At 49.4% G+C, this 23,085-nt stretch overlaps 1 protein-coding gene across 7 annotated transcripts in view; it reads left to right on the top strand.

Annotated features, from left to right (window-relative positions):
* TBC1D1 (TBC1 domain family member 1) overlaps positions 1–20,393 on the top strand; it is a 230,817-nt gene extending 210,424 nt beyond the window's left edge. For 6 of the 7 annotated variants that reach the window (XM_029947437.1, XM_029947433.1, XM_029947446.1 and 3 more), the window contains 5 exons: positions 209–453; positions 2,497–2,656; positions 9,549–9,718; positions 16,132–16,305; positions 19,893–20,393. In XM_029947437.1, the coding sequence (XP_029803297.1) occupies positions 209–453; positions 2,497–2,656; positions 9,549–9,718; positions 16,132–16,305; positions 19,893–20,096 (953 nt within the window). In that variant the 3' untranslated portion in view covers positions 20,097–20,393. Of the gene's footprint in view, positions 1–208; positions 454–2,496; positions 2,657–9,548; positions 9,719–16,131; positions 16,306–19,892 lie in introns of those variants that run through there. The other variant, XM_029947455.1, reaches the window with a different exon arrangement.
* The last annotated feature ends 2,692 nt before the right edge of the window (positions 20,394–23,085 follow it).

Genomic DNA, 23,085 nt, shown 5'->3' with positions numbered 1-23,085 from the left:
ATTGCTAACGTTACTCTACCAACGGCCACCATCTCTCATGGACAGAGCTGATTTGTAATCCAGCTTCCGAAGATCTGTTCTTTAACCTGAAGCACATCGGATTTCTGGTTCAATAAGCTTCCTTCCTCTCTCCCTTCCTCCCTCCCTCCTTCCCTCCCTCCTTCCTTCCCTCCTTCCTTATTGTAACTAACGTGTGTTGTTTTTGCAGGCCGAACCTTTCCAACACATCCGTACTTCTCTGCGCAGCTAGGGGCCGGCCAGCTCTCACTTTACAACATCCTGAAGGCCTACTCGCTTCTCGACCAGGAAGTGGGGTACTGCCAGGGCCTTAGCTTCGTGGCGGGCATTTTGCTGCTTCACATGGGTGAGGAAGAGGCATTTCACATGCTCAAGTTCCTGATGTTCGAAATGGGACTGCGGAAACAGTACCGGCCTGACATGATTATTTTACAGGTAGAGAGAGCTCCTTATGTGTTTGCTGGAGACAAACGCCAGAACTGTTTACGATTCCTTTCCAGGTCTCCTCAAGGAACGTTCCCCCACCCCCACCCCCGTCCGTTAACACTGGAGTGACTGTGACTGTCGCTGCCCAGCACTCCCCGTGTGCTAGGCCTTGCGCCTGCCCGGTGTTTCATATCCCCCTTCTCCCAGCAGCCCTCAGGGAGACGCTATTCACCAGCCCAATTTATAGATGGGAAAACTGAGGCTCAGGTTACCCAGCTAGCAACTGGCGGGGTTGGGGTTTGAATCAGAGCCAGTCTGCCTCCAGGGCCCTCCCTTTACCCTTCATCACACCATCTTCAGGTGATCCGGTTTCTGCCTCCCACTGTATTGGTCACTTCCTCTGCCAGGGACCCCCCCACAATGCAGCCAGGGTTCAGCTCGAATACCAAATCCTAGGAGAAGCCCTTTCTGGCCACCTGATGTTGTGTCCCCCACTTCCGTCCCTCCCTGGCACTGCACCATGTCTCATTTCTTTTGCCATGAAACTCTCACTGCCTGAAAGTATCTATCTTATTTCCTTACTCATTTACCTGTTTATCTACTGACTTCTCTCAGCACCTATCATGAGAAGGGAGGACTCTTACCTATCTCAGAGCTGTGTCCCTAGGTCCTGGGACAGTGCCTGGATGCAGAAGGCACCCGGTCCGTATTTGTTGAATGAACAAGTGGCAGGTGACAGGTCAGAGTAAAAGAAAACCAAACCGTGGTGTGTGCTAAGTGCCGCCACGACCACCCGTCAGAGGCAGGGGGAGCTCTGAACCCTGATGTGACACTGCTCTGGATCGTTGGAGCACATGCCACTCACCAGCAGGTTACTCGGATTTCAGAGCCCTAGAGAGTATTTTGTAAGAAAGCATACATGAGAGCCAAGGACTCCGAGAGCATCAAAGTGGGTGGTTAAAAATCCTTTCACCTCCATCTGTGAATACGAACCAAATGAACATAAAATCCCCATAAAAGAAAGTTGTTTCACCAAAAACTGTTGACCCACCTAACACTGCCCACCGGTAACAGGTGCTTTCTGCATCCTCTTTGTTAGTGCTAATACAGGTGCACCTGCCATGTGATAGAGCAGAATTTCCAAGTTGATTTATACCATAGCGCATGACCGTCTTTGGGCTGCGGGCCTTAGTGACTAGATTCTTTTCAACCCAAAAAGGCCACAGCTAGTCCTGAAGAGGGCTGCGTTGTCTGGGCCTCTGGAGACCATTATTATTGCCAGTTTGGAAAGTACGTGTCCAGCCTGCAGCGTCTCACTGGGGTTCTGATCCTCTCCAGGTGGTTTCTTTGGGCTCAGCTGTCGAACTGCGGAAACCTGGGCTGGCGCTAGGACCACTGTGAGCCCCGGGGACCCGTCTGATGGGCTTCCTGTCAGAGCCATAGCAGCCTCTGAAAAGGGGCCCCTCTGGAAAAGTTATTTTCTCCATCTTGAGAGAAACACTTGTTTTCCTATTTTAACTTGCCCAGGATCTGTATACATTTCCTATGGTATAAACCTGAAGAAGTCACTCGTCCTGCCTGTTGAGAAATCGGAGTTGAGAGCAAATTTACTAAGTGAGCTGGTATAATTGAGCCCTTCCACAGAGCCCCATAATGTCCCCCTTCGCTCTTAGCCGAGAGGTGGCCTTTCCATTTCAAATTCCCCTGGGTTTGAGTTTGCTAGGAATGTGGATTTATAAGAGAATTTGTGAAATGTTCCCAGCGGACAGATGTTTAGATTCTCTTAACCAGGGAATACCAGGAACGGTAGAAAAGACGTGGTAGGGGGTCCAGGCATTAGTGTGCTGGGCCACACCTGGCCAGGGCCTCGCAGGCACTGGGCACCCAGGATGTGCCTGCTGGATAAATGAGTCGTGGAGATCGGTGATTATTACAGTCCAAATAGCATGTTTAACCCCGTGGTAATTGTCTCTCAGCCTGAGTGGGGTAAGTAGCAGGACACACGTAGCTGGAATCCAACTGTGACACCTGTGTGTGTGTGTGTCCCCGCAGATCCAGATGTACCAGCTCTCGAGGCTTCTTCACGATTACCACAAGGACCTCTACAATCACCTCGAGGAGCATGAGATCGGCCCCAGCCTCTACGCCGCCCCCTGGTTTCTCACCGTGTTTGCCTCCCAGTTCCCGCTGGGATTTGTCGCCAGAGTCTTTGGTAAGCGTGTGTGATCCGTTTGCCCGAACCAGCCTGCCCGTGCCGGATAGGAAACATTTAGTGTCGTGCTTCGGGGAGACACCTCACTTTGACACCTGCGTCTTCTACGAGAACAGGGCTGATTTGGCGTTCTGAGTCTAGTCAGCGTTGGGTCTTGTGAATTTCCAGACCTGCCTCACCTCTCATACTCACCTAGTGGGGTTGAGACCCGCTCCTCTCCCTGCCAGGTGTCCCCAGAGCAGACACTTAAAGACGTGGTCAGGGAGCCCCATGCTTGTACTCCAGGCCTGCGTCTCCCTCAGCCCCTCTGACCTGTGGCCCTGTTCACTGATGGTTCCTTAAAACTTTTCAACCCCCAGCTCCTGGGCTCCTGTGTTTTGTGCATTCCCTTTACATCTCTTCCTCCCGTCTCTCTGCTTCCCTGCCCTTGGCTCTTCCTTCCCTTTGCCCAGGTACTGAGGAAGAGCCCTCCCTGCTGCTGTGGCCCCGCCCCCTCTTCCCAGACCCCAGAGCCCCTTCACGATTGTGTCCCACTGTTCCCGTTTCAAACCATCTCCTACTTTCTTGATTTACTGGTGAGAAGATTGTCTCTGTCAAAGTGACACAGTTATTCACGTGCAAGGTCTCAGAGCGGCCTGGAGATGGCAGGGGCGGTAACCAAGTCCGAGCGGGCTCCAGGCGCCGAGGGGCCCCTGGGAGCACAGGCGGCGCTCAGACACTGGCTTCTCCCCACTTCAGAGTGAAAGAACCATTTTGACAATTCAGGTTCTTTTTAACTTTCTTCCTTTACTGCGGAGGTTATTAAAAAATTGATAATCCTCACACATGGAGTGTTTTGAAAGTGTCAGTGATAGGGCGCGTGGGCGGCCCGGTGGGTTAAACATCTGACTTCAGCTCAGGTCACGATCTCGTGGTTTGTGAGTTCGAGCCCCACAGCGTGTGGGTGCACAGAGCCCACTTCAGCCCACTCTGTCTCCCTCTCTCTGCCCCTCCCCCTTTTCTCTCTCTTGAAAGTAAATAAACATTTTTAAAAATTATAAAAAATAAACTGTCACTGATGTTCAGGCACTTGAGAGCTTAAAAATCTGTAATCTCTTGCTTTTTCAGATTTGCTTCTAGAATTAAAGACCATCTCAAAGGGGGTGTCTGAAAACACTGAGAGAGCACTCCTTAGAGATGCAAATTCTAGATACCTGAGATCCGCTCTTTAACGCAGGAAGGCACTGACTTGGTTTTTGCTCCTCTTTCCCCGAGGGTACTAGATTTTTATTCTTGCCCCTATCCACAAGGCCTTCTAAAGACTTTCCCACTTGGCTTTACTAGAAGAATCCATGTTCTGAAAATATTCACTGCCCACTCCCTCCCCAAACTGATTTCTTATTTTCTGTCCTTTAAAGAAAGAATCATTGGAGGGGCGCCTGGATGGCTCAGTCGGTTAAGCCTCCGACTTCGGCTCAGGTCACGATCTCGTGGTTTGTGAGTTCGAGCCCCACAGCACGTTCTCAGCTGTGGGTGCACAGATCTCACGTTCGTGGGTTCGAGCCCCACGTCGGGTTCTGTGCTGACAGCTCAGGGCCTGGAGCCTGCTTCCGGTTCTGTATCTCCTTCTCTCTCTGCCCCTCCCCCTCTCATGCTCTGTATCAAAAATAAATTAAAAAAAATTTTTTTTTAATTTTATAAAAAAAATAAAATCTTTAAAAAATAAAAAAAGAATCATTGGAAAGAGATACTAAAACAACAACAAAAAAACCTCTCCTGGTTAAATAACTTATTAGTGAGACTTCATGAGCTATTTATACCAAATTTTAAAAAGATAATAAAAACCTCAATTTTAAAAACACGTACCTCAGAATTGTCTGCTTAGTTTACTGACAAGAATCACCAAAACTGCATGATATCTAGCTGTAGGCTGCAGCCTTTCTTGCCAAAAATGTCTTTGTGTTGTTGTGGTGGGTTTTTTTTTTTTTTTTTACTTTTCTTGCTCTGGAAATTAAAAGAAAATCATTAGTGCATTTTACTTTCTCTCCTGATTTTCTACTGTAGTTTTTCAAACAGGAGAGGAGAGAAGATTGAAAGAGGTCGGGGGTGGGGGGGGGGAGGGAGTTGAGGTTAATGGTTTGAGAACTGCTCAGGCGTCCAGTCACACCATTTGTGAGAAACAGTTCCTCCAAGGGGAGTTGGACTCAGCGCCGAGTTCTCCCTGCCCCGTGGCAGGTAGTTCTGTGGCCCTGGCCCCAGTTCTATGGCTCTGTCCGGGAGTAAGGGGACAGACAGCAGACCGACCACTCCCATCGGAGAATATTTGCATCTCTAACGCTCATTCTGACTTCGTAAGATAGACGCTAAAGCCGTCAAAAGCAGGGTGTTTATATTACGGAATCAGTGGTGCGTCTTAGAGGCTCTTATACGTTATGCATGATGATGCCAGTGTGTGTGAGTCCTGGACCCCACAGACTCCTGCTGTATGAAGCGGGTACATGTCCAGCTGGCTGAGACTCCTCAGACTGCGGGCAGGAAGTAGAAACCTCAGGCAGCACTGTGTGATGTCATTTTGCAAAAACTGTTGGCATTTTTGTTTTTGTTTTGCACAACGTATTCCATTTATCGGTACTTAAAACCAAACCGTTTTATTAGTAGTAGGTTCCATAGAAAGGTTTTTTTTTAAAAATCACTTCTGTATTTAGCATCGGTGATTTACACTGTGTTTAGCTCCATGATCATCGATAGCTTAGTTTTAATTGCCCAAACCTGCCACTCATACACTCTAGTCTTTTTTTTTTGGCTTAAAGCCCATTTAGTTGTAAGCCTTTAGGCCTGAATAAACCATAAAAACGAATGGACCTTTGTCAACTCTTCACCGTCTCCTATGTCCGTACGGGCAGCATAGGACAGCACAGCTCATACATGAATTAGAAGGGTACTTGGAATTACGTGTACGCTCCTTGGAAGCACACCGGCCAGCGCCGCATGTGCCTTAACCTTCCCATGGTAATCACACTTCCTGAATGTCTGTCTTCTGACGGGTGCCACATCAGGTAAAATAGCCTTCTCCTGGATGTTTCCAGTTTCCAGTGTAGTAGGGTCTTGGGAGAGATGTTTGCCCTGTTCACCTTCAAATCATGTCTACCTTTGTTAAAAACAAAAACAAAAACAAAAAACACCTGAAGCCTAGGAGGCGGCTTGCTCCGGACAGAGGTGGCAGCTGCGGCGCTCGGGCTCCTGGTGTTTGCTAAGCGAGGCGCTGCCAAGCGACGTGGGGTATAAAAATGAAGGCTTTTGCAAAAAACACAGAAGCCACCTGTGCTACAGGGAAGGACTCGGGCTCTGGGACTAAAATAGACTTAGGAAAACAAGATGGCTTAAATGGCCAGGAAAAAAAGGCTCTCCGAGATACAGAGATACAGAGCTGGGGAAGGGAGTGTTTGTCACATCTGCTTGTGCTGTGTCTGCCATCATGGTTCATTTTCCCCTCGACCTGGTCCTGGGAGGAAGGTGGGGCTCTCGTACCAAGAGGACTCCAGCCTCCCCCGAGAAGGTCAGCTGCCCTTGACAAAGACACAGGTGGCTGGAAAAGAAATGCACCGTAAGTTGGCTTACTGGCCACACGCTTTGTGTTGATGGTTTCCCCTTGTATCATTGGGGCGTTTTGAATGAAGTTCCAATACATGTTAACACAGTAACTGCTGAGTGTCTTCATAGGAAAGAAGCTATTTGCGTTGTCCTCAGAGAATGCTTGCTAACGTGGTGGAGTCAGCTGAATTTCAGGTTCCTTTTACTTCCTGCCCGATAATACCCTTTGCCTATATCTGGGGGGCTTGAAGCAGGAAAGAAGGGAACCTGGCTGCAGGGGGAGCGGGGCTGCTGGGGTCACTCCCGCAGCTCACTCTGTTGTGGAGTGATTTTCACATGCAGGAAATGAACTCCCTTCTCCAGGAGATGATTTTCGTTTTTTTGTTTGAAATTTCCGTAATGGGGGCACCTGGGCAGCTCAGTTGGTTAAGTGTCCAACTTCGGCCCAGGTCCAGACCTCACAGTCTGTGAGTTCGAGCCCCTCATCAGGCTCTGTTCTGACAGCTTGGAGACTGGATCTTGCTTTGGATTCTGTGTCCTCCTCTCTGTCCCTCCTCTGCTCATGTTCTGTCTGTCTCTCTCAAAATATATAAATATTTAAAAAATAGTAAAAATAAAAATTTCCAGAATGTAAATATGTAAGCATTGGAAGATGAACAAAAATGAAAGTTAATTCTTTACCATTATTTAAAAATTATTTAATTTGGGGGGGCGCCTGATTGGCTCAGTCAGCTGAATGTCCAACTTCAGCTTAGGTCATGATCTCAAGGATCATGAGTTCCAGCCCTGTGTCGGGGTGTCTGCTGTCAGCCCAGAGCCCACTTTAAATCCTCTGACCCCCCTCCCTCTGCCCCCCATTCTCTCTCTCTCTCTCAAAAATAAACATTTAAAAATGCTTTTTAAAAATGCCTCTCCCAACCTTTTTTTTGGTTTTCTTCATACAGTCCAGAAAAGTCTTAAGTTTATAATGCTAGGGAGCAGTCTGCTAAGTACATTTGTTGTAAAAACCAAGATCCTAGCAGAATAAAATTTGGAAGACCTGACATCAGCCTTCAGAGATGGTAGATATGGGGCACCTGGGTGGCTCAGCCGGTTGAGAGTCTAACTCTTGATTTCAGTTGAAGTCACGACCTCCTGGCTTGTGAGATGGATCCCAACATCTGGCTCTGCACTAACCGTGCAGAACCTGCGCGGGATTCTCTCTCCCTCTCTGTCTCTGCCCCCCCCACCCACCTGTGCTCACTTACTCTCTCTCTCTCTCTCTCTCTCTCTCTCTCCCTCTCTCTCCCTCTCTCTCTCCCTCCCTCTCTCTCTCTCGCGCTCTCTCTCGCTCTCTCTCGCTCTCTCTCGCTCTCTCTCGCTCTTTCGCTCTCTCCTCTCTCTCTCCTCTCTCTCTCGCTCTCTCACTCTGTCTCTCAAAATAAACATTAAAAAAAGATTGCTGATATTGATTGCATATTTGATTATGCTTCTAAAACTTCCCCGTTAATTATGTATCTTGATTGGCTTCACGCGGCACTCTATCTAACGGTAAAGTACGTGTCTCTCAGAGACTGAAGACTAAGCTCTGGCAGTTGGTCCGGTGGTATCGTCCTTTTCTAGGACCTTGCCCAGAACGGCTTGGTATTCTGATAGATGCCGTCAGTTTTTGTTCAGCTCTAAATGTTGATTTATGGAAAGGAGGTCTCGCTGTCTACACCGCAGGAGCTTCACCTTTGTTTTGTTTGGGGGGAAATGTCATTTCTGTTTAAAAACACATCTCAGTTACAGTGCTATTTTAGATCCTTTTTATTTTCTACAGTGGCGAGTGACATGGGTAGACTGTGTATTCTAGAAAGCGGACCTTTCACAAGAACATTCTTCCACGGGGCTGTCTCGATACACGTAAACACTTCCCCGGAGAGGCTCATATCTCAGCGGTCCCATTAGCTCTCTAACTCCTCCTCCCGGCCTCTACAGCCACCCCTGAGGAGGAGGCCGCCCTCGGCCCCTTCCAGCTTCCTGGGGCGGCCCGAGCCCCGGGCACTTGGCGGTGTCTGGAAACTGCGGCCCTGAGCCCTGCGAGGGTCGGGCGGACCTCGGCAGGCGGCACGCACCCTGGCATCGCGTCTGCTGCTGCCCTTGAGGCCTTGGGGAGGGTCCCAGGGCATCTCCAGGGCCAACCCAGCCAGCAGGCGCCTCGGGGCACGCTGTGCCCAGACCACTCCGATTCAGACACCTTTCCTCCGTGTGCCCCGGCTTCCGGCCTGTCCTGTTTCTTACTGGCGTTTGCGTGTCACCACACTGAACCACCTAGAGTGGCCACCGAGGCCGGGGACGACTCCTCTCACGCGCTGATGTCTTCCCCGGCTTGATGAGATGGACAGCTTCTTGTTCTCTTCCATTATCCTGCAGCACTGCCCCCCCCCCCCATTTGACAGTTGGCCCCTAATTAGATATTTTGCTCTCATCAATAAAGTTGTATTTTTTCTTGTATTTTTTAACTCCAGTTCTTAGGTAACTTGCCTGAATAGAGTCACCAAACAGTTCATTGGTAGGACTTTATGCTTCGTTCTCAGAACACTTGGACTCTTTCTCCAGTGGCTTCAGCTGGTGAGGAGGGGGGCGCCAGGGCTGGGCTGGCTGCTTGCCCAGGTCCCCAGGGCCACCGGCCCTCCCTCACATCACATACAGTCCTTGCTCACCTGCGCCAGCTGGCCTCAGAAAAAGCTGTGACCAGAACTAGAAGATAACTCTGACCAAGTTCTTTGAATTTCTCTGAACAGAGATGGCGTTTACTCCATTATGATGCTAAAATGTAGCATTTTGCAAGTATTTATTAATGTACTTTTGCAACTCTGCAGACATTTAATAGATTTTAGAGCTCTTTTAATTAAATTCCTTATTTCAAAACAGGAAAGAGGAGCGTTGTTTCAAATTTCTGGTGCTTTATATCTAAAAATCTTTCAATTTGACCCATAAAAATGTGTGTTAGTAACTCCTTTAAAATCCAGAGCATTTCTTGAAAACCAGAGTGATAAAAAGTGGGTTTTTTTCAGTTTAACTTCTGAAGTATGTTTGAATTTAATATATTTTTAGAACAACGACAAAAAAGATTTATCTGAACCTATGACAAAATCTTAGTATGTTTATATTCCTTTTGTTATTTGCAATATTGTCTTGACAACCTATCTGAAATATCAGGCACTTAAAAAGGAAATAAAGTTTGCAATTTAGGCTTACATCTCCCACCATCCTGCTCTTACGTGTGGAAAAGAAAATGCAATGTTCATTCATCAGAAACTGGTCTGGTTTAACTTTCTGCATTTTTGTGTTTTCCCAGATATGATCTTTCTTCAGGGATCAGAGGTCATGTTTAAAGTGGCATTGAGTCTATTGGGAAGCCATAAGCCCTTGATTCTGCAACATGAAAACCTAGAAACCATAGTTGAGTTTATAAAAAACACCCTTCCCAACCTGGGCTTGGTGCAAATGGACAAGACCATCAGTCAGGTATGATTCAGTCTGACCTTCCAAAGGCTTAAGCCATCCTGGATACGGAGAGCTTAATTTTCTTTTGATTGGGACCTATTTCCTACCACTTTGTGTCCTGGGCAGTATCTTGTGTGATGCCTGGGATGTAGGAAAGATACAGCCAGATACGTGCTCAGTGATTCAGAGCCTGAGTGTGCTTGTGTTGGGAATGTGATTGGGGATATACCACATGAGAACATGGCGGCAGAGTCTGGTGTGATTACCAGTACAAGTTCCCAGTGGCTCCTTATAATTAAGAGGCTTCACCCCTAGTATGTTCTTCTGAAACGTATCTGCTATTCCGTGTAGGCTCTGATGCATGCTTTTTTTCTCCTGCATGGTATTATTTGGAATTTTCTCAAAACAACCCTTTTATCGATAGCAGAGTGGTGATAGAGAATATGTATTCTAGAAGTTTGTTCCATGATGTGGTTTTCAAAATAGAAGTCAGTTCCACATCCGTGACTTCAGCACTTGTAGTTTCTACAGACAGTACAACCATTGCACTCTGAAATGTTAGGGGTGAGGGTGGATGGAGGCAGAATTACCAGCAGATCAGTTGTTAAATGGTCTGGGCTAGGGATGGGAGCAGATTTTGATTCTGTATAAAGAAGAATCTGCTGGTAATGGTCTTTGACTCTGAAGGACTGAGCTGTTTAGCGGAGGGTACACTGGAAGTGTCCAGAGGCTGAATGGCTTAGAAAATGCTCAGGAAGGGATGATTTCTGCATCGGGGCCATCAGTCAGGCTCCTTGCTAAGCCTGGAACTTCTCTTGCCTGCTCTAAATACAATGAACATAGAGCAATCAGGTAAAAACAAATAGTGAAACAAAGCTTTGTTTTAAACAAGTCTTTTTCTGAGGGTTTCTGATGGTCCGAAAGGAAGCCAGCGACCCCAGTGGGTTGTACCCAGATGGCGTGTTTGTGGTCTCCTCGGTGCCACTCCTTAGGTGTTGAGCACAGAGGAAGAAACAGGTCTGATCTGGGAAAGAGGGCAGGTGGCAGCCACGTGACTCTGGGTCTCCACACATTTCCTGTGCCATGTGAGAGGGCACTACTCTCCACGATGCACTTCTGTTTTTAGTTCATCTGGGCTCTGCGTCCCTGGCACGTTTCTCTCAATGTGAACAGCTTTGGCGTGTTTAGGCCCTGCTTTCTGCCAGGTGCTGTGTGACTCTACGTATACCATGATCGCATTTAATCATGACCAAATTCCCGGGAGGCTGGGTGGTTTTAACCCATGAGGAACTCAGGGCGCCGAGCGGTCAACTCAGGGGCCCATAGTCACCCTGCTGCAAAGCGGGACGGGGGTGGGGAGGGTTTCTCTTGCCTCCAAGTGATTTAGCAGCTACTCTGGGTGTCTTTTAATTACAGAGCTTTTCTATATCTCACCACTATGTTAATACTGCATTCTTGGCCCTTTTGATGCTTTAAGTTTTGGCACTTATGTGCACGGACTCCCTTTTAGAGCTTTCCCTGCATTTGTGTGTACTTTCTGGTCGCTGGGGCAGACACAGAGCCCGGGTCACCTAAGGTCCGTGCCCGGTGAGTGCCTGGACTTTGCACCTGGCTCCTGGCTCTAAGAGAGGCAGTCTCAGCTGACATTCAGTTTGCCTCCTAGATGTTGAGCCCCAGAAAAGAATCCCATTTTTATTCTCTTTTCTGTAAAGAATATTTATTCACAGTACGTATCAAGTTCTCTCTAGATGTTGAAAGAATAGAAATGGACACACAGCATGGAGAGAGAACGGACGTGCGCGTGCGTGTGTGTGTGTGTGTGTGTGTGTGTGTGAGATTTGTTCTAGGTATCTGTCTGGGACTTGGCATCCTTTATTCCACTGACTCCTTGACATGTATTATAATCCCCATTTTTATAGGTGGGGAAACTGGGCCTGGAAAGAGTAACATGCCCAATCCATATACAGTGGCAAAGCCAAGAATGTGATGTGTCTCTGACACCAGAGCCCATCTTGTGCAGAAAATAAGCATGTAATCCAGTAATTTCAAGTGTGGTAAGAGCCACAGTGGTGCCTGTGCAAGGGCTTATGGGAGCCAGGCACCGAGCTGGTGGGGTAGTGCCGCTGATTGAGAACTGGGGTGGGTTAAATCCAACAGAGCCCAAAGAATCAGCTAAGAACAGGGGTCAGCACGCATTTTCTGTCATGGGCCATAAAGGAAGCCTTGAGGCTTTGTGACCCAGAAGGTCTCTGTTGCAGTCACAAGTCACTCTGTCTTTGAAGCACAAAGTCAACCAGATTATATGCACACGAATGAAGTGACCGTGTTGCAGTAAAACTTTATGGAAACCTGCAGTGGGTCAGATGCAGTCCACAGGTCGCATCGCGGATGCCTGATCACAGGCAGGGCAGTGAGAGTAGAAATTCTAGGTGCCTCTGCAGTGAGCTTTGAAGGGGAAGGCGCTTGGGGAGTGGGAGCAGCAGTGCAGAGAACACGAAATCTGTTTTGGGGGGCCCACGTTTGCAACCTGCCAGAAGTCTTGCCGGGAAGCTGTTAGGGTGCCGGGAAGCCATTAGGGTGCCGGCAGCTCACTGCCCATCCCTTCCAGAGGGTGCTCTGGTTTCAAGTCCTACAGAGATGAGGCCTGAGGCACAGTGTGACTTCTCTGCAGCCTCACAGGGCCCACAAGCTCAAATCTTGGAGGTCCACAGGGTATAAGTGATAGACCTATTCACTGCACGTGACAGCATTCTGTCCTGTGTACAAACGGGCAGAGTCCAGGTGGTCCTCTGATGGCTGACGGCTCCTTCTCATGAAGTGCCTTGTCTACAGGTGGCGTGAGCTTGAGCAGCTGGGACGCAGCCTGCATCCAGGACGCGGAGGGAAGGGGGGCCGGTCACTGAGGAGAGGGCTCAGCAGCTTTGGCTTAGTTTGGGCAGGCAGGGAGAAGCCACGGCAGGGCAGGCCCGGACTGGACGGTGTCCAGGGAGGAAGGACAAGGGTCTCCAAGGTCTCTGTGGCAGTTCCTGAGTGTGACTTGACTGTCAGTCATATATGAGCCGTAAACACCCTGCGACCCAAGAAGGGAGAAACCCTGGGAGTTGGTTGGTATGCTTGTCACGGTGGGTGCCGTCTGCCACTTTGCAGCGCAGGGAAGGAAAACAGAGTTGGAGAGGGACTCCGGGTGCCAGAGCAGACAGCCTCTTCTCAGCACCCCTCAGGCTGCGTTCAGAGTGTGGCCGCAGACCAGCACCGTGTCATCCTACCATGTAGGAGCTTGTTAGAAATGCAGAATGTGGGGCCGCGCCCCAGACCTGCTGAGTCAGATTCTGCATTTTAACGAGGTCCGCAGGGCACTCACACGCACTGGAACATTTGAAAAGCGCTGCTATGGGCAACTTCAGTAAGACCACACTGGACAATTCCCTGTTCGAGCTGAGTTTGTAGGATAGAAACCAGAATCTTAACAAGGTTCCTTTTGTTCAGAAGACGCTCCCCAAAATCACCGTGTTGAGGCCGCCCCTTCCGCACGGGGAGGGCCCTTCACTGCTTGGGCAGTTTACTGTTGAAAATGAGGACTTTTTAAAAGGTCAATCAGTGCCATACCGAAAGGGTGGGGTACAGTGAGGAGGAATATTTTACCACTGGTATCATTTAGAATTGCTTGCATGTGGTGATAATAAAAAGCAGGCCAGTTTTTAGTTGGGTTTATTATTTTTAAAGTCACTCCAGGCACTGTAGTCCCTCACTGCTGATACCGGGCACACTGCCCCGCCCTCCAGCCCTTCGTATGCCAGTGAGACGGACAGACGGACAGCTGGGGGGAGGGAAGGGTTCTGGGGGAAAGGACGAGGCTAGTTCTGCAGACCTCCGATGGTTAATGGCTCCATTATACCGAGTGTCCACAGGCTGCAAAGAGAAACTCACCGGGTCTCCAATAGCAAATGAGCTGAGAACATAGTTCACTAAAAAGCAGAGAGATCTAATAAATGAGTATCTGGGAAAATATTTAGCTTCATGCATAATTTAAAAAACATGCAATGCTCTACCTACAAGATTAACAAAATGAAAAATTTTAAGGCCAGTACCCAGTGCCAAGGGCACACTGTATCTGGCACATTGGCATGTTGTTGTTTATGGCTTTGTGCGTTGATGATTCCCATTTGGGAAGCAGTTTGGCAGTGTGTATCACAAGCCAGTAAAATATTCATACCCTTTGACTCAGTAATCCCATTTCTTGGAATGTATCCTTAGGAAATAATCCAAAATATGGGAAAAGCCATATGTACAAGGATGTTGAGAATTGTCATTTCTAACAACAAAAACTTTGCAAGTAACTAGATATCCAGCGCCTGGTGAATGGATTCATGTGGTTATGACACGTTGAGTTGGACAGTAACGAAGCCGTTGGTAATTATGGAAATGAGGAATACATGGCAACTTGAAAAAGCACTGTTGAAGGACCTGGCCTCTCTCTTCTCCGCCAGTCACACACTGCCGCAGGTTGGGATCGATCCGAGGGCGTAACTGCAGCATCATGGGCTCTAAGTGTTTCAGCCGCCAGGAGATAATGATACAATTAAGCGGCGGCGATCATGACCCAGGATGGTTCCTGGGGATTGACGGAGTCCTGAAAGAGTGCATGGCTTTGAGCACAGCTGAGAGCCATTAACCCTAGCAGGTCATCAGTCTGCATGAAAGGCCACAGGTTTTGGTCCCAGGTTTTCCAGATTAGTAGCTCATTTAAAAATCTGGGAGGAAAAAAAAGTGTGGGTATGACATTTATTCTGCCTCATGTTTATAATTACACACGGTGCCGCGGCATTCTCGGTTTTAACGTTTGTGGTTTTTACTCTGAGCCATTTGGAGGCACCATGGTGCGGCATCCTCTGTGACTTCGCTGAAACACAGGGTTGAATGTGACCGTGGAAGCCATTTCCGTAGCCGCAGCCACTGCTCACTTTGCCAGGCACGTGCCGGGAGCCTCCACCAGTTCTCACATGATTCCCACAGTGATGCCGAGAGGTGGGTGCCATCACCCCCATGGCAGAGGCCAGGAACTGAGGCCGGGAAAGGTCATGCAGGCTGTCACCTGTGGAGCCCTGCTTGAAGGGCCAAGTCCGTATTCTTGACTGTGACATAGAGATGACCGTCCCCACCGAGCTCACAGGCACGCTGAGGGACAGCAGAGACTCCGAGCAGCACAGTGGACTTTCACACACATACATACCATGAACTCACTGCACATTCATTTCTCAGCACAGAATGACTTTTGTCCCTGATTGATATTGTCCATTGAATTAAATTCGCAAAGCAGGAAGCTGAAAAACTAAATCACAAGGAGGAGAAGACTGCTGGGAATGGTGTGAAAGTAAACGTGGTTTTTTGAACATTGATTTCAGGGAAGATAGGATTCCTCTGTGTTCGAATGCTGATAGGGAGAAATGAGTTTTCATTGGTTTTAACTATGCTGAAGTTTCTTTCTTAAGGAAAGATGGTGAAGAGGCCTATGTGCTCTCCCAAAGTCTAACTTCATCCTCTGTGTTCAGACGGTGCTGGCTATCTGTGGTCCCAGCGTGACCCTATGCTCAGACCCGCACACAGGGCCACGTTGGGATGTCCCTTCTGTGCGGAGCGTGGCCCTGGGGCGATCCCACAGCAAAGGCTGGGGAGAGAGGCCGCGCGTGGGGCAGCTGCAGCCCCCCTGGGGACCCCCTCTGGAGCCCGGCTCCCATGCAGCTCACTCATCGAGAGAAAGTGCAAACTTGAGCAGCTCCCTGGTGCACTGTGGGGCTGCTGTTCGCACGGGTGGGTTTTGGTCCCTGTTCTGAGCAGCAAGGCAGCGTTTCCCATGCACTCATCCGTGTGGGCGGCCCTTGGGGTTTGGCTCATTTCTGCATATCTTGTGTGCAAAGGAGGGTTTTTTAGTAAACAGTTCCCTTACTTAGCTGTTCTTGTAGCTCTAAAAACCCGACTGAACTATAATTAAACTTTGACTCGGTGACTGGGCAAATAGGACTATGATTCTTTTGTTTTGTTTTTTTCCTCTCTCTTTGACCCATAGCGGATGTATCTAACATAATAGAATTTTCAGAGAAAAAGGAAGTAAGTACTGAAATAAGGACTAAAAATACATTTTCTATAAGCCTTGTGAGAAATAAAGTTTTGGCTTCTGGAAAATGAGTATCAGAGACCTGCACCTGTTGTTACCTTAGGTTTATTTCTAAATGCTGCTTTGATTTTTTTCTTCCCAAGCAAAACTGTTACCTTACCTATGCAGAGAGTTTTTTTTTTTTTTTTGTAATGACTAATCCTAAGAGCCAGGCATAGAGTGGGTGCTTAGTGGAAGCTAGTTGATACGTGTGTGTGTGTACACACATGTGCATGTGATTTTTCTCATTTTCAGCGCCTGATGACTTTTTTGTGTATAACAGGTGTTTGAGATGGATATCTCTAAACAGTTACAAGCCTATGAAGTCGAGTACCATGTGCTTCAAGAAGAACTTATCGATTCCTCTCCTCTCAGTGACAACCAAAGAATGGACAAATTAGAGAAGACCAACAGCAGCTTGCGCAAACAGAACCTTGACCTTCTGGAACAGCTGCAGGTAGAGCACGTTTACAAAGCAGCTCCCTGAGCCTTGAAAGCACGGTAGATCATTAGTGCGCCGAAGCATCAGCCGGCTAGGTTTTCCCATGACCGCAGGACCTCTCTCCCTCCCCTGGTCTGTTTATAGTTGGGATCAAAGGTACCCCAGGAGAATTGGGCCTTTTTTATTAGGGAGCAGACAGATTATCCTTTGCTGGGGTCAGACAGTTTTGGAGCCTTCTGAGAGGCTGTCTCTGCACTTAACCCTTTTAGGAGTCAGGCGCAGCACCGACCGAGGGTCCAGGATGCAGAAGGACTATTCACTGAATGCCAGCAATTGTGCTTTGAGTAATAACCAGAGAATCAAAGGCTCGGGCTTCTGTGAGTGAAGCCAGTGAGGCCTGTGGATGGCAGTAACCCAGAAATCTACCTAACAAACCAGAGCAGGTGGTCATGATTTGGGAGTCCTTACTGCGAATGTCGGATTAACGAAGGACACTGTTCTCCCCTCTAGAAGCTTCCATTTTAGCCTGGATAAGTATGGATGAGGACACACGGTGAAAAGGCAGACCGTGGGTACGGAAGGGTGAGAGGGGGCAGGCCAGGGGATGCAGTCCAGAAAGCCGACTCTTGCCAGCTCCAGTGCTGTCCCTCCCTGGACCGGCACACACTGGAAACCCATTGTGTCCCGATTCCGTCATCTGTGTGACACAGACGGAATCCCTAACTGCTTTGGCCCCTTTACCAATCCAATGGGATAAAGTAACCACACCGTGTACTTTTTTAGGGCCATAAGAGGGTGGTAATGCTATTAATGCTAAGGAATTGTTTGGGGGGTATTTTTAAAAAACTTTTGAGCTGCTGCAAAGGCAAATACACATTTTTCCCCACAGTGTGTATTTTATGGCGTCCCTGGGCTGTCCTTACAATAAGCTTTCCATCCTGACCTAAGCCTCTTATTTTTCTCCATAGAAAGTTGCCGCTTTGCAGACACAGGCTTGGCAGTGATGAGAAAGGCCAGCGTTTGAGAGCTTAATAAATCAACCCTTGTCCAAAGAGCATTCCTCCCAGCAGGGATTTACCCCAGGAGACCCTGGTGGCTATTTACTGTAGAGGAACAAAGAAAAATGCTTTCCCTGCCCCGTCCTAACTACCAAGCGCATTCTGAAATTTAGCTTCTTTTTCTCCCTGTAAGACCGAGATGTCCGAACTGAAAATATGCTTGCGTGCAGTGTCTCTGGGGTGTCTGAGCTGTAACCCGAAGGGGACAGAGTCTTATCTCGCCTGTCATGGTCTGCAGCTGAGGTGGTGATTTTAAGTGACTTCCAAACAAACAGGATGCCTGTGAAATAGAACCTGCTGGAATGTTTCTGACAAAGCTCAGATTTGCATTTGAAGCATTTGGCTCCTTAAGATAGGCAGGACGGAAATACAAGATTCAGTTTATCGGGCTAATGCCCACGTGATCTTTTTTGTGGTGAAGGGTGCACATAATTCCCTGTTGCCTCTGTGATTCGGTACCCCCTTCCGTGACAAGAGGAAGCTGTGAAAAGTTGTTGGGATCTCGCGATTCCTCCAGAAAGGCATCATGCGGCCATGACTGACCCCTTCCTTGGAGTGGTCTGTCTTTGAGCCAAGTGGCTGTGCACATCTGGAGGTTACATTCCAGGCTGAGAGGTCACCTCCCCCCCGCTATTCGGAGTCCTTGCCTTGCTGGGGGCCAGGGCTTCCAAGGTTCAGAAGACACTGCTGTTCAGGAGCTGGGGCAGGGACTGCAGTGCTTGTGGGTGCTTGGGGATCGCTTTCCCATTACCATCTGTGAGTCACATGGGTTTATGGTCATTTAGCCAGACCACACACATTCCGTAGACTCGCACCTCCTTTTTTTTTTTTTTTTTTTAACAGTTTTCAGAGTCCAAGGATAGGTGTGGATAATTCAGTATAATCGTTTTTGAACATAAATCTTTGGTTTGTTGCCAGAGTATCAAAATTGACCTGTTTTCTAGCGTTGTCCTGTTCATAGCGTTGGCAGACATACCCAAGGTCCCATTTATTTTCTTGATCAACACTTGATGTTATCTGGCAGCCGGAGAGCACAGTGTTCAACCCACTCTGTCTGGCAGCACATGCAAGACGGCTGCACAGACAGAACTGAATGGTGCCAGATAATAACGGAGGCACACTTGTTATACCAAGCAACTAGGAGTCATCGAGGGCCAGCGTCCTGGGTGCTGTGGGAGGCCAGACCCACGTGCAGGAAGAGACGTGCTTTCTTCCATGAACGTGCTCCAGTCTCACTGAGGAGACCAACATCCACATAGAACCCAGAGGGCCAGACAGAACTGCGCCCCACTAACTATGCGGCACTCTTGGAAATGCCGTGGGCCTGGAGAACGAGGTGGACTTGTCCCAGGCCTTGACCTTTGGGAGGAACGTGAGGATCACAGAGTGCTCCTTGCAGGTGCATACTGAGCGTGAGCACCCTGCCCAGTGAGCAGACGGACTTGGGATCTCAGTCCTTTCTGCCTTCTGTTTTGAGCGTTTCAGCGGCACAGCCAGAGCGAGACTTTGAGTCCTGAGCCATCTGTCTGGCACAAGTGTTGTCTTGTTCAAACACCTGTTTCCCTTGTTTTGTAAATGAGAGTGAAAAAAAATACATGTACCATTTTCCCCACCCAAAATAAACGTGTACAGGGCTGGGCTAAGTGTGACCTCGTGACCTGAGCACTGCAGGATGTAGCTGTGAGCCAAGGACCCAGGCCAGGAAGGCCGCGGGGACAGCAACATGTAAGGTCAGACTTCTGCGGCTTTCTCAGGAAGCCCGTCACCTTCCCTGGAGCCCACTCAGTGCCTGAGAAGCTGGCCCTGGTGGATAGGGAGGAGGAGGGACAGTGTTAGAAGCAGCTGGGAAGTTCTGCCTCGCCAACGCCACGTGCCAGGCGCCAAGGATGCAGACTGGGTACGAGTGAGGACACCGCTTATGGTGATGCTGGCCGGTCAGCGAGGTGCTCGGACATCCTGAGCACCCCACATGTGCTCTGGGGGAAATGCCCGTGTTCCTGGGTGTAGTGTAGCTGGTTACTGTGAGGAAGATAGAGAGGATTTTGGATAGAGGGCTGGTGCCACCGGGGCCTTCACGTGGAAACCATTTGATCGTCAGTCTGAAATCAGTGTACGTTTGAGTATATGCATTTGTACATACAGGCCAGACCATGCTGCTGTAATAAAGGAGGCTCGAAACCTCAGTGGCTTGGCACAGCAGGAGGTTTTTTGTCCCTGAAACCTCACATCTTGGTCACAAAGCGTTCTTTTCCCTTCTCGGACTGTCTTCCCTGTTGCCAGTGTTGGGGATCCGGCTTCCGTTGCGCTGTGAAGCCGCCATCTCAGAGGGAAAGCAAATGCTGGAGGACCTCAGAGTGGCCCAGGATTCCCGCAAGGGAGCCTGGGTAATGTAGTTTTCTTGTGTGACCAGACAAGCTGATGATAAACACACAGACTTTGTCAACATAGGCATCAAAGTGTCCCTGAGGCTGGACAGCGGAGCATACAGTGAATCCCCCCCATGTTATCCTTGGACACTTCACATGCTCTTCTTTTATTTCCCAGGTGGCAAACAATAGGATCCAGAGCCTGGAAGCCACCGTCGAGAAGCTTCTGGCCAGCGAAAGCAGGCTGCAGCAGGCCGCCCTTGCCCTGGAGCTGGAGAGGGCTGCTCTGCTGCAGGTGGTGGAGGGGTTTCGGAAGCAGACGACGGCAGAGCCGAGCGGGCCAGAGCCTGACCACGCACAGCCGGGGCCCACGGGTGACTGACAGCGCAGGCGACAGCTCCCTGGAGACCCTGCGGCCCCGCCCTGACACTGTCCGGGCCTTAACGGAGAGGGACCGACGATGCTGGAGGGAGAGAACGAGGCATGACGAGTGCTTCTCAGGGAGGAAACTGGCTTCCGGTGTGCAGACTGTCTGGAACTAAAACCTGCAAGCCATGGGGATGGAGGTCCCAGTGTTTTTGTTGTCCTTTGGGTCGTATTCCGTCCCTTCTCCAGGTCTGATTACTGTACCCAGTAGGTTTAGATGGCATGGACATGAATAAATGCACCTTTATGTTTCCGTGTCGTTTCCTTGTTCAGTATCACTGTGCTTGCAGTGAGGACTGAGTGCTATGAAGTTCAAGAGCTGGAAGGAAGGGCTGGAAAGGAGGCCTCCGGCACAGGTGTGGGTCCGTCGCTCTTCCAGGTTCGTGGGACCACAGACTCTGGTCACTGATGGGCTGTGCGGCTCGCCCTTATCTGTCCTGGCCACGGAGGCCCCAGAGAGCCAGTAGGACATCTTGAATTTATCACTCTCCTTGGTATTTAATGAAGTTTTTCTTTTAAAAAAAATTTAGTTTTCACTTTTGGCTTAGTTCTTAAGTATCAATCAAAGTCACTATAGATAAATGTTTTATGGGCAAGCACCAGTTTTTAGGTTCAAACCAAGTGTTACCAGCGAGCGGCCTGCATTGGTAGACTCTGCAGTGTTTATTTCTCTGCGGTTTTCATGGCCATGTTACAGCATGTATTTATGGTTGCTGCTGTGTGACACAGTGCAGCTGCATGTCCCTTTGGGTCTCCACCCTTGGGAACCGCGCTTCCTGCAGGAGTCGCTGGCACATCGGCATTTTCACGCCAGAGACTCTGGAACTTTCACAAAAGTGATCAGCCTGAAATTGCAATCAAATCCACAGCAGCTGAGAGCAGTTTTCCAGTGGTTGGAGGTGCGTTTTGAATGGAACTCACGATGCAGCGACCCCCGTCCCTCAGGATGATGAGACCTGGGCCTTCAACCAGCAGAGGGCCACTCACGGTTGGCGTGGCTTCACCTGGTCACTGCACGAGTCCTCTTCATAGGCGCCCTCGGGATGGGCCATCGGGTGAGGGAGGTGGGCACACGTCCCTTCGTGAGGGCAGGGTCACTCTGGCCTTTGTCATTGTAGTCCCTTCTAGTCCGCAGAGGCATCTCTGACTCTCACAGCCGTGGGCATCTCTAAGCCTGAGGCGACAGGGAGCATCTTCATATTGGAGGTCGTTGTAGCTCTCCTCAGACATTTCACAGGGTGACAATCATGCCATCCTCAGTGCCTAATGGTTGGCTGACACTGGGGGCTGTCCTGTTCCCGCATCAGGGGATAGCAGTTCTCCTCACAAACCAAGATGGCCAGCCCAGGAGCCTCTGTCCCAAGTCGTCCCGCCAGCTAGACCTTAGAGGAGTTAACGTATGAGGGCTTCTTGCTAATATTCTAGTGTTTGAGTGTTTAAGTGTTGCAATTTGGACATCTTATTCCTTAAAAACACTGACCCTGCATTCAGATAAAAAACAAGACAGCAATAACTCCATGCCCACACTTGATGGTGTCTGTTTTATTTGTAAACTTTGGATTTCTGCTTTCCAGCCTGGGTGAAAGAATGCCTGGTGAGCACCAACGGGCCAAAGTGGGAATATCCCCTAACCCGAAGTGAAGCCATTTGAGGTTTGGGTGTCTGCCTCCTTTGTTTCCAGGGCTGTGACCCAAGTGCTTGTGACACTGTAACACCTCTACACCAGGGTGAGTCTTAGCAGGAATGAGCTGCAGGCGCCCCCAGTGCTGCTGTGAGGTTGCGCCGGCAGAGAGAACACAAGCCCCTGCATACAGATCGGACAGAGACTGAACCAAAAACATCCACAGAGCCAATTCCTGTTGCTATGTGAGGATTTGTGGAAGCAAATTCTTAAACCAAGTAAACTTCATGTTCTGTTTTCCCCAACACCCAACTAGAGGCACACACCTGTGTACTTGAAGGTTGTCCTTTTTGTTCTCTTAGACTTAGGGCATGATCAGCCCTCAAGAAACACAGTTTCGTAGAACACACATAAAAATATCTTCTACACAGAGCACTCAGTCTCGGGCACCCCAGGAGTTCCATATGCTTAATCAGCTGAGCCACCAGGCACCCCAGGAGTTCCGTATGGATAGAATAAGTGTCGTCGTCCGGTTGGGTTGGTGAATCAGGAGAGAAGAGTTGCTCCGGCTCCATGAGCTACAGGATTGTTACAGCAATTCCACCCGACACCGCCGTGTGAGGAGCTGGAGAAAAGAAGGTCCAGAGGGAGGCACCTGAATCAAGGCGAGTCACCAGTTCGTCCCATCTGATGCGCTCGGGTGCTGGATGGGGCCCAGCCCAGGTGGCATGAAGGGAGCTCTAGGGACACTCTTCCGCCACATGGAGAACGCCTGTGTGTCTGCAGCCTGGTGTCTAGTGGTGGGCCTGGGGCCACTCTGGGTCAACACACAAGGTCAACCCCTGAGAAGCAGAGGTGGAGCGGAGGAGAATGAGGGTAAGCTGGAGACTGCTGTGCACCCCCGTGTCCGTCTGTCACTTTTGACTCTGATGACCTTCAGAGGACAATGACCCTCGCTTCACTTTTGCCCTCCACATCTCACACAAGCATGCCTTTAAGCCATGCCTGACCGTACCACCAGGGAAGGGGACTCTGCAAGGGCAGTTTGGGCTTAACCAAGTGGACCTGGTACAGACTGCCACAGTTAATTTTGGAATCCACCTGAGTCGAAGGATAGCATGCGTGTGAGGGCATTTTACAAAGGCCCTCCATCCAAGCGTTTATGACTCATGATCCATAGAGTTCGGATTCATTGATTGGTTTTGACTGTGGAAGTCACCGGTGGTATCCTCTTGGCGACTAAAAACAGCAGCAGACCACCGCTGGCATCCAGGACGGCCACCCCCGTCATCAGCTGGCTCTGTCAAGTGTGACCAAATGTCCT

This window comes from Suricata suricatta, chromosome 1, assembly GCF_006229205.1.
Source record: "Suricata suricatta isolate VVHF042 chromosome 1, meerkat_22Aug2017_6uvM2_HiC, whole genome shotgun sequence".
Lineage (NCBI taxonomy): Eukaryota > Metazoa > Chordata > Mammalia > Carnivora > Herpestidae > Suricata > Suricata suricatta.
The sequence above is the reverse complement of the archived record's forward strand: the minus strand, read 5'-3'. Positions and strand labels throughout refer to the sequence as shown.